Source organism: Chrysemys picta, chromosome 8, assembly GCF_011386835.1.
Source record: "Chrysemys picta bellii isolate R12L10 chromosome 8, ASM1138683v2, whole genome shotgun sequence".
In the NCBI taxonomy this organism is placed as follows: domain Eukaryota; kingdom Metazoa; phylum Chordata; order Testudines; family Emydidae; genus Chrysemys; species Chrysemys picta.
In genome coordinates this window covers 56,999,838-57,016,935 of record NC_088798.1, presented here as the reverse complement: position 1 = coordinate 57,016,935, position 17,098 = coordinate 56,999,838, and the positions used below count along the sequence as shown (strand labels likewise).

At 52.8% G+C, this 17,098-nt stretch overlaps 1 protein-coding gene across 1 annotated transcript in view; it reads left to right on the top strand.

Moving 5' to 3' along the window:
• Positions 1-17,098, top strand: part of QSOX1 (quiescin sulfhydryl oxidase 1) — a 37,858-nt gene continuing 20,760 nt past the window's right edge. Inside the window, exons 1-4 of the mRNA XM_065554525.1 lie at positions 1-354; positions 7,803-7,903; positions 15,381-15,429; positions 15,909-16,011. Coding sequence (XP_065410597.1) covers positions 111-354; positions 7,803-7,903; positions 15,381-15,429; positions 15,909-16,011 — 497 coding nt within the window. The 5' untranslated portion in view covers positions 1-110. The remainder of the gene's footprint in view (positions 355-7,802; positions 7,904-15,380; positions 15,430-15,908; positions 16,012-17,098) is intronic.

Sequence of the window (17,098 nt, the reverse complement as noted above, 5' to 3'; positions counted from 1 at the left end):
CCTGCAGCTCCTCCCCCGCCGGCCGGGGACAGGCAGCTGCAGCTACGGCAGCAAAGTTCTTCCCCCCCGGCCCGGCCAGCAGCCACTGTGCGGCGGGCTCCCGGCGGAAGATGGCGGGGCGACGCTGCCACCCGCACGCGCTGCTGCTGCTGCTCCTGGCGGCCACCCTGGCCGGGGCGCCGCCCGGCGGCCTCTACTCGCCCGGCGACCCGCTGGTGCTGCTGCAGGTGGACACGCTGGAGAGCAGCGTCCTCAACTCCAGCAGCGCCTGGCTGGTGGAGTTCTACGCCTCCTGGTGCGGCCACTGCGTCCACTTCGCCCCCACCTGGCGGGCGCTGGCCGCCGACATCCAGGGTGAGTGGCCAGGCCACGGCAGCCCCGCTTCCTCGGCCCTAGCCCTCTGCTTGGCCTCCCCGGCAAGGGCACATGGCCACCTGCCCCTGTCCCGGGGCCAGCCTTCCCAGCCCTGTGCCATCCTCAGGCCCCTCCTTCGTGTCACTGCCCGTGTCAGCCCCCCCCCCCCCCTAGAAAGGGCCCACACTGTCCTGAGGCCGCCCCTATGCCCTTTCTGCCAGCCCCCTTCCCGTTCACTGCCCCGGCTCGCTGGAGTCCTCGCTTCTCTCCTCGGCATCCTCGCCCCCTTTTCGGCTATCTCTGTGCCTTCTCCCTGCCCCCCGGCATCTTCATTCACCCCCACTCCTTTCCCCTCTCAATTCCTTGTGTATCCCTCCCCCCTCACTGCTCCCGCTGTCGGTGCCTCTCCGAGACCCCTCGGCGGTGGCATCCCTGCTCCAGGTCATTTGCAAACCGCAGAAAGGAGCCCGCCTGGCCTTCCCTTGCTGCGTCCGTGCCTTGTGTGTGGCTGATGGGTCCCAGCTGTACTCTGCGCTGTAGCTTTAGTGCCCGTTGCTGAACAGTTAGGAGAGCAACTTCCCTAAAGTTGGTCTAAAGAAACACATGCAAACGAAACCTCTTCCTGCTTCGCTTCTGCGTTGTAGCTACTTCACTTTTGGGGGAGGGTTTCCTTCTCCAGTTGTGATTTTGGGTTAACTTTAACGCTGTGGCTCCTTTCTCATCCCCCTGGGGCTCAGGCACTGTCTAATTGGCTGTGGAGGAGGCCAGAAGTGTTGATCTGATCAACTGACGCTCTAATACAGACTGGGCTTGGGAGCTACTGGAGAAAGTGTGTGTGTGTGTTTGGGGGAAGGGGGTGGAATTGGAGGATTTTTTGCCCTGAGCAATGGGCTTGTGTTTGAAGGTGGAGTCTCTGTAGATCAAAGGCTGAGTTGTGCCCTGTAGCATGGCTGGGACAGCTCCTGTCACCACAGGTGGCTCCATCAATGAGTAGTAGTTGAATTGGTGCTTAGTAGTTGACCAGTTGGTCCCTCCTCTGATGTTTGGGGCCTGCACCCCAGGGAGATGGCAATGTGTTTTGAGCACTTTTCATCCTGAGGGATCTCAAGGCATGTTTACGATTTTGTTAATTGATTGCCCAATTAGAGGCATGTGAATCACTCGACCAGCCACTGAAATGCAGCCGCCCTGCAGGTGGAATGTGACAGCTGTTCAGAAATGTGCAAGTGGCACTGAATGACAGTTGTGGGATGGAAGTGAAGTGGCCAGATTCCAATGTAAGAAACACCCCTATTCTTCCCAAAGTGACATGAGCTCAGACAATCTGTTTTGTGTCTCATCCGAGAGGCAGAAGGAAACGTGCCAATGGGAAAGCCACCCACATCACTTCCTACAGCGCCTTCGTTTCCTTAGAGGACTTATGTGCTTGGCATGGCTATGCTTAACATGCAATATAGAAGGAGGATTTACATTTGTGCCTTCAAAGGCTTTCCCAGCACTGAATCTTTGCAGCTGCTGTGGGGTAGGTAAGTAACTATAATTATCCCCGTTGCACAGATCAAGGAACTGAGGCAGAGTGGCTAAGGGTCTTGCCCAAGGATACCCAATGAATCAGTGGCAGAGCTGTGAGTAGAACTCCCATGCCTATGTACTAGACCATGCAGCCTTGGTGATGAGATTACAGCCTGAGGTTTGCGTTACTGGATGGCAGAGCGTTGGTTCATGCTCACAGGTGTTTTCTGGTGTTGTGCCCTGATTCTAGACGCTGGTGGAACAGTGCTGATGTGACTGTGTGACTTAGTGGGAGGCCAGGAGGGATCTTAGAGATCCTTGTCATGCCCTTGAAGGCCTCTTCAGCACTTCCCATGTGCATCATCCTGAAGGGTCTGGGGAGAGCTTGCCATAATGGGGTGGCCAGGACCAGCCTTAGGATCAAATGACCCTTCTCTCCCTCTGTGCTTCCTAAACAGTCAGGGATTCAACTTCCAACCCTCCTTATTCACAGGAGGGAAGTGTTATTCCCAGCTTGCAGAAGGGAGAACCTGTCAGAGGCTATGCAATGCTCAGGGTCGCCCAGCAAGTCACTGGCACAGCTAACTTGGGCCAGGCCTCTGATCCATGGGTTCCCATTCCTATGCCTTAACCACAATGACAGCGAGGTCCCCGGCTGCTAGAAGAGGAGAGGCACATTGTGACTTATTGCTGTCCTCTCCAGGTCTGCGGCCAGGGAGAGCTAGGGTGGGTCATGCACTGCCAAGCTTGCATGGGGTCTGGGCTTACACGGAGCAGGGTCCCACATGCTATGGGCCAGCCTGTGGTGTGACGCTTTAAGCCAGCCGTGTCTCTCTGGTGACCTTACCACAGGGATTGAACTTCCAGCATCTGGTGCCCCTCAGAGCATCATTTAGGGACTCTTTGCTGTAATTGCCTGTACCTTCTGGACCCCCCATCGTGTGCTCCAGATAAGATTCCTGTACAGTGACATGCCCAGGACTGGGGACAAACAGACACGGGAGGGCCATGAACCTCATACACACAGAGGCCATGTCTGAATGGACCCAGGGCCATTCTGAATGGCCATGTCTGAATGGACCCTGTGAGCTGGGATGGAAGCAGTAGAGTCTCACGCCCCAGGCTGCACATGCTGGTCTGATGCCTGGAGCTGAAAGGAGGATGCTGCTGATTGCAGTTCTCTGGGGTGAATTGACAGCCCTTCAACCCTCTCTGGAAGAACATACTTAGTGATGATGGCTGTTAACTGGGGCTGGTGTCCTGTGCGCAGTGGTGGCCTGTGTTACACAGGAGGCCTGACTAGATGATCACAGTTGTCCCTTCTGGCCTTGGAATTGATGACTCTATAGGTGCTGTAGGCACATGGCCTCCCATTGGCTCAGAAATCTGTATTTGGCTCTGTGCCAGCAGGGTGTCGCACATGCACTCTGCAGAGCTCTCCTGCTGACATAACACGGAAGAGTCTTCACTATGAACCCACATTTGCCTCCCTCTGACGTGTGTTGACAGAATCCAGCTTATGCAGCTGGAGGAAGTACACACACCCACACGCCAGGGCTGAAGAGGTACAAACGTGCCTTTAGTGCAGCATTCAATGGTGGTGTGCACTGATGCAATCTAAGCAGGGAGCTCCTGGCTCCTTGCAGCCCCTCACAACGGCCCCGGGCTGGATTTGCTTGTCGTTGCAATTTTTCCTCCCCCTTTTCAATTCTGGCAGGAGAGGCTGTGTTTAAACTCAGGACACTAGAGAATTTTGTCTCCGCTCGCTGATGGCTGCGGAAGCCCATAAATCAGACTTGGAAAAGCTCCATGAATCTAATTGGGCAAATGCTGATCTTTAAAGTGAAACCTCCTGGAGCGGGGAAGAGCCTGGCCTGCCAAATCCCTCTTGGGTTGTCATATGAAAACGTGATGGAGAGTTTGTACGAAGAGACCTTGCCTGGGTGGGAGGGGAGAGTTGTTTCTCCCACCCAAATCCTTTTCTCAGCAGATCAGTGCAATTCATACACTCCCCTTTCCCTGCATTCGAGAAGCCCTGAGCTCCAATACGGCTTAGGGGGAGATTTTCAAAAGGGCTGTTGGGTGCCTGCGTCCCATTTGTGCCTTGGAAAATGTCCCCTTAAGTCACACATGGGGAAGAGTTTTGCTTCCTTGTAATCCCCACATCACAAAGTCATTATGCAGCAGATTACAATTGGCAGCCTTTCCTCAGGAGAATTAAGGATGTAGAGCTTCCAGATCAGTAGCCCGTCTAGCCCAGTACCCTGTCCCTGACAGTGGCCAGCAGGAATCCCCTTAATGGACACTACGGAATATCCTGCGGGGAACTTAATTTCTAGCAACCACCAGGCAATGTCTGACTTACGTCCTGAGGCCTTAGAGTTTAGAGCCCTTCTAATTTTTCCTATCTAATGTAACTGAATGTTCACAGCCATATGTCCGCTTGCCCAGGCCTTTTCTAAATCCTGCTAAATTCTCGGCCTCAGTGAGATCTTGTGGCAGAGATCACGGGTTAATTGTGTTTTTAACATGATTTCCTCTGATCAGCTTCATTTTTGCTGCCTTTCAATGTTACTGATTGTCCCCATGTTCTTGGGTTAGATGAGCAGGCCCCTGATTACCTGCTCTGTGTCAGTTATGCTTTTATATACCTCCATCACGTCCCCCTTACATGTCTCCTCCCCACAGCCCTGCCTATGCCTGCTCATGTGGAAGTCTTTCCATGCCTCTTGCCCTAAGCCCTGCTCAGAACATAAGAGCCCTGACGGATCTGCATCCCAGCAGGGGAATAGGAGCAAGTGCTGCAGGTCAGGATCAAGGTGCCGTGTGCGAAGCTGGGATGAGAGCCTGGCACTGGAATAACCGGAATAGCAGGGGTGTTGCAGGTCAGAGTTGAGCTGCCTTGGCAGAGACGGCTCAGAACTCGGGGGTGTTGCAGGATGAGGGCAGCTTGCACAGCGCTGGTCTGCGTTAGCCTGGCTCTCGCCAGCGCTGCTTTTTCCTGGCTTTCTCCACCCAAAAAGTGCGTTAAACGACCCGCCGCCTTAATGTGAGCTGAGCCTTTTATGTCCACTGGAGGGGAGCATGAAACCCGCCTGGAAGGAAAGCCCTGTGCTTTCAAATGGATCATCCCCAGGGCAGCGCCCAGTAAGAGAGAGGCAAACACCCCTCAGTCTGATTGTGAGCCCAGCTTCCACGGCCAGTGTGTGGGCCCCAGGATGGTTTCTAGGGAGCCTCAACACAGACCTTGTGTAGCATCTGTGGCATGGCTACAGAGGAGCTGAATAGAAGGCAGATTGTGGGGACAGGAGGGAAGCGCTCAATGGCTGGGACCTGTTCAGTGCTGTGTGAAAAGGATGTTGCATTATGGATCTTGGGGATTCTGCAGAGAAAGGCTAGAGTAAAGGATGTGAACGTTCCCAGCACCCCGGCACTGCCTGGGAGTGCAATTAAATGGCAACCTGCCCCAAACACTGGCTCTGGCTCCCCCTTGCCCTGTGGAACTGTCTCCATGCGCTTGACACCTGCCCTGCTCCTTCAAGCGCAGGGAGCAGCAGCATTGCCAGTGTGCTCCCCCCTCTTTGCTGGGAGCGGGCACCTTTTGGAGCACTGCATTTGTCCTCAAATGGCCAGCAGGGGTTGCTCAGACAATAAAAGCACAGAACTCCCTCTCAAATTGAGAGCTGCAAATGGCACTTGTGCGGTGATTTGAGGGCTGGAGTATATTGGAGGGGCTGGTATTTCCCTTGGACTCGAACCCCTCCCCCCCCATGTGCTGCTGCACAATGTTCTCTTGTGGGGCTGGCACAAGTAATGGTATCGTGTGACCTGTGCTAATGGCTGCCTGTCCTGCACTGCAGTAACACCTCTGTCCCTGCCAAAGCTCCTGCATATCAACCACACTAGGTTATGTAGCCACCTGGTTGCAATGGCCAGAAGAATAGCTAATCAATGCCACTGTATTCCATCCCTGCTGTGGCCACCACCTCCGAGCTCTTGGCTCCTGTTCCCGTCCTTTTGAGCATGTTCCATGGACCGGACCCCAGAGCAAACAGAGGAAGTTGCTATATCAGTCGGATACGCTCCCCTCTGAGGAGTGGGCTGTCCCATTCAGACGTGCTTGGAAGGCGCCTGCAAGGATCTGGGGGTTGCTGCTCACAGCTCAGAAGAGCTGAGTCATGAGTTTTCAGGGGGGTGGATTTTTCTAGCCAAGCATAATTTTAGAATGAATCCCCAGGGGTACCCGGAGGCGAATGCAGGGTCTAGTTTCCTAGGCAAGATGCTCTGTTCAAACAAACGCATGGGGGTGGCTTGCCGTGATGTCAGGAGGAGCCAGAGGCATGGATGGAGCAGCCGTGCACTCACTGACTGTGTGGGATGGACCCTGGAGCTGGCCTGTCGGAGTGAGGACAGCATTGCTGTGCGTTGGGGAGTAGGGACCGGCCTGTGCCCACATGTGGAGAGAGGGAGAGAGTGTTCTGAGCTCACAACTGCTGCCAGAGAGGCCTCTGAGCCACAGTGTTTATGGAAGAGGGATTAACAGCTCTGCATTGGATCTCTGCCCCTGGCACCAGGCTGAAGCTGCTCTCCCATACGTTCCTCCGGTCTCCCAGGAGTGTCTGCTCAGCCTGCCACTGCGAAGGGCCGGGAGGACGTTCTCCTTGTTGTGCCTGGCCTGGAGGAGGCGAGGTCCCTGGAACGAAAGGGCTCAGTTCTCCCTCTCTGGAACCTTGCCCACAGATGAGACTTGTGAGTTTACTGCGCTGACCCATGACTACTGTGGGATTCCTGCCTCTGCAAAGTCTAGGGAGCTTCTCTTTTGGGATGGGGAGAAACTGTGAGCTCAGCTGAGCTGTATATTGGGGCTGGGGTCCCTACCCTCACCCAGTGACTGCAGCCCAGAGAGAAGAGGTTGGTGGCCAGAGTGAGGATGCCAGTTTGCGGGGGAGGGGGGCAGAGATGCGGCACGCAGCATGAGTTTCTCAGATCTCAGCCCCCAAGTGAACTCACGTGCAATGTGATATTATCCACCACTTTGCAAGGCTTGCATGTTTCACTCCCTGCAACCTCAAACTGTGGCTGCCAAGCCAAGGGGGCCTGGATTGTCCTTGGAGATGAGCCCTCCTAGGAAAAGGCCGGGTGCTGCAGATGCCTGTTCCTAGGTGAGCATCCCAACACAGCCTCAGCGTGGTGCCTGGGTCACTGGACAGCTAGAAGGGCTGTAGGGTGGTAGAGATGGAAAACTGAGTTCCTGAAACCCCTCTCCCCTCACATGAACACGTTTTGTAAGAAAAGAGGTTTGAGCCCCAGTTTCCTGACCGGATTCCAGCTCTGAGCATTACGCTCAGTCAGTCCTAAAATACCCCCATAGTATCTGCTGGTGAAGTGGCCTGCGCATTCCTGGTGCTTTATAAATCAAGTGGTTTGAGTTGTGTAAAGCATGCTGCTCTGCTTCCTGTCTTAAGCTGCTGTGCTTACTCTGCACTGGTAGACGGCTGCCGTGCCGTACCCCAGAGCCAGCTGAATTTCATTGGTGGCTATAAGGCTCCTGTTGCATGAGTATCGAAAGTGCTTTGGGATGAGCAGTGCTCTAGCAATGGAGGAGGATAGAATTCAGCTTCCGGCCATGGAACTGTAGGAAAGATTGGGGGGGGGGGGGTTACCCATAATGCATTTCTTCCCAGAAATATAACAGAGGCTTCCTCCAACTTAGCCCTTGTCCAGCATGTCCTAGTGGCTCCTGCCCCATTTCCTGGGGCTGGCATGGCTGGGGGTCTCCCCATGAGCAGTGAAGCTGTGACAGGCTGTCGGGGAAGAGAGCCACTGGAATTCGGAGTGAGCTTCTGCCCCAGCGGCTGCTCCTGTTCTCAACGCAGAATGGCCGGGACTAGAGAGGGGGTTCAGATCCACTAATGTCTGTCTGTGTGTCCTTTCAGAATGGAGTCCCGCGGTGAACGTTGGCGTCGTCGACTGTGCAGACATAGCCAATCAGAAAACGTGCGGGAAGTTTGGGATAACTGGGTTCCCTACGTTGAAGGTAAAGTGAGCACAGGCTGGGGTGGGTGGCAGGAAAGCAGAGCTGGTGCAGCTTCAATCTGTAGGGGTGTGTGTACTCGGCATTCTGTAGCGGGGCTCACACCAGTGCTCTAAAAATAGCTGCACCGGCAGTGCTTTGAACGGTGGCTCTGCCTCTGAAGCCTAGCAGGGGGTTGGGAGGACCTGGGCAGGATGGCTCGCTCCAAAATGCTGTGTAGACATACCCTGTGACATTCCATGGGGCTGGTACCCCAGGAGGCCCCTGATCAGTTCTGCTGTGGTCCTGGTCTCCAGCCTGTGTTTTGGTTTTGGGTCTGAACAGCAGCATTGGCCATAAGCCATCTGAAACCACCCCCCTCCTGTTTATCTCAGCGCTTCACCAGGCAGACTGTGTTTGTTTGGGATATGGGTTGTTGCTTACCACCGGTTGGTCAGGGAGAAGAGCCCTTTGTTTGTGAAGTCTTCTGTCCCTATAAGACCGTGGCAGTGGCATTACCAGGGAAACCTGACTGGGGTGTTTCTAGGAATCGGCAACCTTTTGAACTTGAAGCCCAGCTGGCTTTTGTCCCTGATGTGCAGCTCGCTATCCCTGAGGAAGGAGTGAGCCTTGAATTCAACCCAGGGCTCTAGGACCAACTCCTGTATGAGATGGGTTCTGTGCCTCCTAGAGCACTTTATTCTTGTGGCTTCTTCTGGCCTGTTTCTTTTAACTGTTTCCTCTCCCTGTCAGTTCAGCTGAATGATGACCTTGCATCTGTTTATATAGCACCCCAAATGCATTCCTGGGCATACACGTAGGAATCGCTTCATCCCGCACTGAAATGCAGCCACCTCTGGAGTGAAACACAGTAGCTGTTCAACAGTACACAACATCCCTTCTCAGGCATCTAGAACAGGCAGTGAAGAATACCATATCCAAGTGAGATTGCTATGGGGATCTGGGGAGGCAGAACGTAGTGAGGCACAGAGGAATTTGGCCAGGAGGCTGGAGCTAACAGCTCAACTCTTGTAAAAAGTACCATGGAGGTCTGCCACAAGTGACTTTACTTTTGTGTCTATTCCCTAAGCCGCAAGGGTGCTGCACGATTTCATACCCATCTGTTAAGTGCTTTGAGGCTTCCCGTATTGGGTGGCTCTGTTGTTATTGGCAGTCGAATTGCGATTCCACCTCTTGGTCCCGTGCCCAGCAAAAATTGTGTAAATATATATAATTTAAATATTTCCTGATGCAAACAAACCCCAGTCCAACATAAGCAAGAATGCAAAAGCCTCAGAGATGCCTTGCTAACAGGCAATGAATTCCCATAACTTGGAGTTCAGATGCAGGGCTTCATTATTATTACTATGCACAGGGCAGGAAAATGGCACCAGAGTAGTAAAAGGTACCCTCCATTTTTCTTTCTTGCATTTCTGTTGGGGACTCCCTGTAATGAGCCCTCTCTGAGGTCGTAGTAAGGGAGAGCAAAACCAGAGTCTGGTATGTCCCTGTTCATCCTCCCTTCAGGTTCCCAGCATGCCTCTTGTCCTGGCTGTGTTCCTTTCCTAAGGAACGGGGACTCTAAGTGCCTGAATCCATTCCAGCTGGGAGGACGGTGTGGTGCCTTTGATCTGGTGCAAAGGGGAATACAGAATATGACCGTTTCAAATGCCTCTGTCACAAACATTTCCTGAGGCAGACCTAGTGCAGTTCCCGCAAAGTCCTTTAAAGAGACGTGTCAGTGAGTCCTGAGCAAACATCACTGTGTTTCCAGTGACCCTTTGGATTATTTGAAGCCCGGAGAATTCTGTGACTTGTTTTTTGCTGTTTACTTTCTGCACTAGCTGGTGAGCTTCCTTTGGCTGAGCTGTAACCCAAGCTAATTGATTGCCTGTTAAGTGACAGGATGTCAGACTCCAGCGTTGACATTCCCTAATGTTGGTTCCTGGTCGGATCTCCTGAAGCGAACACTTTATGACTGGCTACTCTAGAATTTACTCTCATGGTTGTTAACTTGAGTTAAGGAGCAGTCAGCTAGCTGCAGTAACAGCTGGACCAAAATCTCTGGCTGTGTCTTTGTGTGGGAGTTTTGACAGTGGGATAACTAAAGGCATGGGAGCGGCCCTGCTGGAGACAAGGGAGAGGTCGTTTTTAGCTTGATGTAGCTGGATGAGGTCAGCACTAAACCCTCCACCTGGGCTTGACCTTACCTAGCTACATCCTGGTAAAATGAAAGAGCCTTGTTTCCACTAGGAGTTTGCAGCAGAATTGCTAATGCTCATTATCCCGCTGTAAAAACCCACCCTTTTTGGCAGTGAAAATAGCCCGTGTTTTTGTCTACACTGGGAAGATGAGTGGTGTATTCAAACATGGTGTGTAAACACTACTCTACACCTAGTGTAGACAAAGACAATTATGTTTAAGAACATTAGCTTGTTGGGCTAACCCTAGGGCTTTCTACACTATAATGTGAATGTTAACACAGTGGGCGTGGCCCTGTACCAGGTGCTGAGTGGTGTTTAGAAACATGGTCATTCAAACGTGTTAGCTGACATGTTTTAAAACTCCGCTCGTTTCCCAGGTGCACATAAACCCTGTGGTGAAACCAGACGGGTGAGTTTCACTTCCTGGGCCTCATGCACTAGCATGGAGCCATTGACAGGGTCAGGCTCCTCATGTCATCACCTACCATCTGCCCATACACACTCACTACCAGCTGGACAAAATTTGTCCAGCTCAATGCCCACGCTAGCAATTCCCTCCAATCCCCGGCCATGTGGTGAGTCGTGTTTCAGTGTAATGTCTGCAGGATTGCCAACTTCAGGAGATCAGAGATCATGAGATTGGCCAAAAAATCATGAGATTTTTTTTTTTTTTAAAGATGTTGTTTTCAGGTCAGTCTCTTGATTTTTGACTCCCTTCTCCCCCTGCCCAACCCCAGTTTGTGTGCATGTGACAATCAGTGTTGCCCGCTCTGCCACATGTACTGGATAAGGTGATTTTGGCCCCTGTTACAGGCGCGGTCACCCCTGCATCTGCCTGTCTCCTGCCCAGTAATTAATTCTGTCCGACAGGCCTCCATTGTTTCAGCAGCAGTTGACCCCCATCCCCCAAATCCTGAAATTTGAGAGTTAAGCTTAATTTTATTAAGAAATCGCATGTCTCGCAAGTTGGCATGTCTGGGTCTATAATCAGACTTAGTCCCAAAAGAGCTTATTTATTTAAATGCCTTGGTCTGTACCTTCAGAGACCTGCCTCTAAGGCCAGCAAAACTCCCCACTTGGGGCTCTCCTGCGTTGGGGAATCTCAAAATGTGAAGGAGAATTTCTGATCTCTTTCATTTTGTAAGTCAGTTTCCAGCCCTTTTCCTTTGATAAAGATAACAAAGTGAGGGTTTGTTCCAACTTCTGTTTGGGTCAATGGATTGGAGCCATCAGCAGCTCCAATCAAGGATCAGCAACTTGGGGATTTGCACGTCACCTGCTTTAGCTCAAGAAATATGGGCTGTATTTTTCTGAAACTCTCCCCCTTGTATAGCTGCACCTGTGGTAGTGGCTGTGGGAGCGCTAATATATGCCTCTTGCTGGTGGAGATCTGTGACCTTTAACCCACAGATATTATTACAAAAATAACTTTATTATAATAAATTATTCAATCATCGAATTCTAAGTTTGAAGGATTCAGGGGTGCCAGCTGTACACCTTACAACTGCTAAAGAATTCTGAGTAGTTAAGCAACAATTAAAAGGACCTTAGAGAGAAACACCTCTCAAAAGAGACAAAGTCTAACAAGATAATGAGTCTGTTTGCTGAGCTTGTTTATTATTCAAATGAAGCATTTCAAAGGAATTCAGAGTGAGCAATCAAGTCTTGGAAGCAGTAAGCCATCTAGAGGTAGCCACTCAAGATTTCCATTTCAATAAAGAAAGGGGTGTCTGGAAAAAAAATGCTGACATTTGCGAGTTGGCATATCTGGGTCTGCAATGACAGGTCAAGTCCCTTTGGTTTGGTTTTTGTTCCCTCTGGGGCAGGGCGTGTTGGCAGATGCACAAGAGCCATCTCAGGTAATAATGGGCACTAACCCCAGCGTCTCACACACCTGGGCAGGCCAGCTCTGCCTCTCACCTGCCCTAGCTTTGACTCGGGGAGCCCTATGGCGGGGCTGGTTGCTAAGAAGAGGGTGATTGTAAAAATCCACCCAAAGTTCCTTTCTGTGGCTGCCTGGAAAAAGAAACTTGCCGGATTCCTGGGCTAATTACAGTCCTGGGATCAGCCTAAGAAGAGCGCCAAACCTGGGGGGAAATGAGTGGGTGTGGATTGGGATGCTCCCTGCTCCTGGGGGTCCTGTGAGACCCCTCAATCCGCTGGGTACTTTAATTGGCTGTTGACGGGGTAGAACCGAGTGCTGGAACGATGACCCTTACCTCAGATGCCACAGGAATGGGCCTGATGGGCTAAGCCCCTCGCCTGGCCCAAAATACAGCGCTTGAGCCTGTCTTTAACAAGGCTCCCAAAGCCCAGAGGGACCTGCTGATGTGGCAGTGGCAGTGCTACAAGGCCATTGGTTGGCGCGGGGTTGGTGTTGTGTCATCCTCCCCACTCCCCGCCCTCCCCCAACCCAAGCACCTTCTGCAAACAGCTTTCGCTCCCAGCCCAGCCTGGTTGGCAAACATTTGCCATGAGATTTCACTGATCCTGCAGCCCTGCCTGCATAGAGGGAGGGCGGAGAGTGCACAGCTGGCATTAAACACAGAGGGCACATGACTGTTTGCAGCAGGTACTGTGGGGCGGCCTGTATCCTGAGCCCTGGATACATAGAGCAGGCCCCCCTCTGCTGGTGAGCCTTTAAAGGGACTGGCAAAGAGGTAGGATGAATGATCCCCAGGGCCCGGAGGTCACTGCGGCTGTATGAGGTTGGCTGTGTTCCTGGGCCCTGGCCAAAGGAGAGAGTGGGCATTCATCTCCCACGCAGCCCCCCTGTGCCGACCCTCCCGCCTGTCTTGTTGGCCCTTCGCTGTAACCACTGGCCTGCCACTGAGCAGGGACTGAGCTCTCCAGGGGTGCTGCTGCATCAGATAAGCAGCCTGGGTGGCTGGCCCCTTTCCGCCATGCAGAGCTGCAGCCTTAGCACTGGCACAGCCCTCCTCTGGGCTGGAGGCATCGTCGCATTCTTGGCCATCTTGCTGCGTCCCTTGTCCCAGGGCAGGGCTTCACACACCTGCTGTTCCCAGAGCTGACAGGCAGCTGGTCAGTCAGCCCAGCTGGCTCCTCCAACAGCAGGACTCTCTCCCCATCCAGGTCCAATGGGCTGCAGCCCTTACGCTGTTGAGCCTGGCAATTCTCCTGGCTGAACGCAGCCATTGGGGGGATGTTGCTGCAGTGCTTTGGCATGCGCAGGATGGCAGCCTCTCCCTCACCCGCAGCCCGGCTGGGCTGTGAGGTCTGCTGCCCATGCTCCCCAACGCCATAACTGCAATGGGAGCTTTGGCAGCTTCCTCATCTCTGTCACGGTCAACTGCCGCGTCCCAGGCTCTGGTGCTGGCGCACGGCAACATGGCCACATATTGAACCCTCACAGAGCTTCCTGGAAAGGGCAGGAGCCCTAGGCTGGGATGGGGCATCTTCCTCCGTGGAAGCATCCTCTTCTGCAGCCTGTATGGTACGCACACACTTGTGCCCCACGCCCCTGCAATAAGTGATTCTGTCTCATCACTTATCCCTCCCCCCAGGCCAGCGTGCACACCAGGCCCCAGGGGAGGCAGAACTGGCATGCAATGCTGACAGTGGGCTGGGGACACTCAGCTCTGCCCCTTTAACTCATTGGATCCAGACAGGCTGTGATTTCTGCTTCCCCACTGTCTAACTGAGAGTGGGGCTCTGACAAGGGCTAGTTGGCAGAGGGTCAACCTGGAGAAGCCAGTAGTCTAGGGAAAACAACCAGACTAGCCTGGCAACTGCTCCATCGACTGGGGTAGTCTGCCTGCCTTTAGTCTACGAGGATCATGGTCGAAGACTCCCATTGTTCCTGCTTGGTGGCAGCTGAGAGCGCTCGTAGTTTCCTTCTTTGGTGAGGCGCTTGCACTGAGTGCAGCAAGCCAAGCTCTTGTCCTGTCCAGACTGCACTGCTGCACTATGGCACTTCACCTGGGACAGAGGGTGGCCTCCCACTTCCAGAGCAGGCCTGGCCTTTGGGAGATGTCATGCCCACACTCCAAACAGCATGGATATCCAAGCCATTCCATTACGGGTGCCATTCATGGGGCTGGGTTTGATCTATAACCGAGATCCTATGTACCCTGTAGCCAGGTGACGTAAATTCTGCAGCACAATCTCTGCATTTCATAGTGCCCCAGGGCAGCCGGCTGGAAATTCTGTCTGCTTCAGCGGAATTAAAAAAGGTAGACTTTCCATGATTGAAATATGAAGATGAACGATGTGCTTTGGCACAGAACCCTGCCCGCCATTGACCTTGGTATTAAATGTCATTCATCTGACGTGCTTTTAACTTTCATTGTACTGCAGAATTGGCCAAGCAGGGCAAGCTTGAAGTTTTGGCATCTGGAGAGGGGAGATCGAGAAAAGTTTTGCACCTGTGCGCTGTCCCTGCAGGCCAGATCCACTGATAGACTTGTTGACAGCCCCCAGATAGGAATTCTGAGGGCTGATGGTGGGAAGGTTGCAAGATGTGTGTCTGGATGGTGATTGGAGAAGAGACCTTGACTCTCCAATGCCCGCTCCTCCTTCCCACCCCCTTGCTTAGTCTGACAGAGCCAGCATGTGGGTTTGCTGTTCAGGGTTAGATGAAAGATCTGTTTGCTCCCTGAGGCATTTGCCAGGAGGTGGGGTAGGCTGCTGAGCAGATTTGTGTCTGGGGAGTTTCATTGAGTCTGTAGTGTGTTGATTGATTTATTGCACTTTGTGCCTGTTTTATTGATTGATCTGCAGGTGCTTAGAGACCTTTTATAAATTGGCAAGGCCTACTAGATGGAGCATTAGACTGGGACCCCAGGAGGCCTAGGTTCTATTCCTGGTTCTGCCACTGGCCTTCTGGATGACCGTGGGCAAGTGACTTCACTGCTTTGTGCTTCAGTTTCTCCATCTTTTAAATGGGGATAATGATATTGATCTCCTTTGTAAAATGCTTTGAGATCTACTGCTGAAAAAGCTGTGTAAGAGCTTAGTAGTAGTATTAGGTATGATTAAACTCGCTTGGGAAAGTAATAAACTTTACCTTCTGTATAGCATTCTTCAGCTCTGCTTCTCAAAGCAGGTAAATATTTTACAGATGGGGAAACCGAGGCAGGGAAAGGCAGCAATTGGCCCAAAATCACCCATCAAGTTGGTGGTAGAGCTGGGAATAGAACATAGATCTCCTGAATCTCAGTCTGATGCCTTAGCCATTGGACCATACTGCCTTACAAGTGCTTTATGGGTTGCAATGAATGTTGTTAAATGTTCTCCAGATGCTCCTGCGGACACTCTTCTCTTGTGTTTCTTTTCAGTTTTTCAAGGCCTTCTCCAAGAGCCCTGAGGACGGGACGAAGATATTCCGTGAGTATCCACAACCTCCTGGCTCTTTAATCCTTGCTGGACTCCCCTGTTGGAATTCGCCCGGCTGTGACAGTTTCCTTTCCATTGCCGCCTGCACGCCTGCTGTGTTCTAGACTAGGGGGTGGTCAGCGAGTGCTTTCCCCAGGGGTGGGTGGGAGGGCAGGAGGTGTTGGTGGGGGATAACTCATGAGAGGGAATTACCCGGCAGGGGATAAATGAATAAAGCATCTCAAGCTTTGCAAAAGAGATGTGTTCCTGCCATGCACCATTAATCAGCCACTGGAGGGGCTGCCAGGTTGGGTCGGGGATATATTATACAGTATGGTCCAGTAGCGCTCAGTCCCCATGTGACACTGCTATGGCTGCAGCATAGTTGGGATCAGGGGTTGGGATGGGTCATTGTTACCTTGGATACAGACCTTGGCTTTTTGTGCATGGTGCTTTGGTGGTGAGCTCTGTGTGTTTTGTTCCCCCTACAGATCCTGGGGACAGCATTCAGAACCTGAGGCAGAGCATCATCACCAACCTGGAGATGCACAAGGAGTCGTGGCCACCTGCCTGTCCACCACTGGAACCAGCCAGGTTATTGGAGGGGGACATAATAGCAGAGTGTGTGTGTGTGCATGTGTGTGTGTTGAGGGGGCCTGGGGTGAGAGAAACAACAAGGAATGGACTCATGCTTAATCGGGCCACCAGTAGCAGTCCTTGAGACCTCTGCCGCATGTAGATGATGACTGTGTTCAATGGTCTGCCCTTGGTTCAATCCCTGTTATCGTGTGGAATGGAATTCCTGCGGGTTGGGCTGGAGACCTTACCTAGGCAGTCCCGAGGAGGCTCCCGGTTACTCCCAGGACAGTGACACGCACTTCAGAGGTGTGAGCGGAACTGACGGCCTAGTGCCGGAGTGACTTCCTGGAGTGACTGTGATAATAGCACATGGACCAAATGAGGCAGGCAACTCTTTAGCCAGGAATAGGCACAGACATTTTTGAGTTGCCTCCTTGGTAACATTCCAGACCTGCTACGTGTATCTCCCCATGTGATGCGCCCAGAGCTGTCAGTGTGGGGCGGGTTCCATTACCTACAAGGTTTTTTCCCATGATTCGTCTCTAACAAACCTGCCTGTAACTACAACCCCAAGCTGGAGAGTGGTGGCTGCTCGTATTCGTCACTGGGGGGGAGGGTATGTCCTGTATTGCTTGTGTGGGGGAAGTGTCAGTGCCCTCTGCTGTATCGAATGAGACTTGCTGACAGCCTGGGAAGGGCAGATGAGCCCTAGCGCTGCCCACAGCAAACAGATGCCCCTGGAATGGCAGTGGCTTGAGTGTTTGGAGCAAGAGGCTGGGTTCTTTCCCCTGGGCTGCACATGTGCGGGGTAGTTGATGGTCCGCATCGTGGCTGGGGGGAATTGCTGGTGGCACAGAGGTGCCGTGTCCTGTCCACTGCTGTCCCTGGTCTTCCTCCATGTCCTTAGATCCTAAAGTTTCCCTGCAAGCTGGAGTCACTGCTGCCCTCTGGCTCCTCCCTGGCTGAAAGCCCTTGGTTGAGTCTTGCCTGTTCAGTGCAAGATCTGGGAGCATCTAACCTGACCGGCCAGACCTTGATAGCAGCCAGGACTCTGCTGTACAGAGGAATTCCTGGCTCCCAGCCCTGTGCTCGACTCACCAGA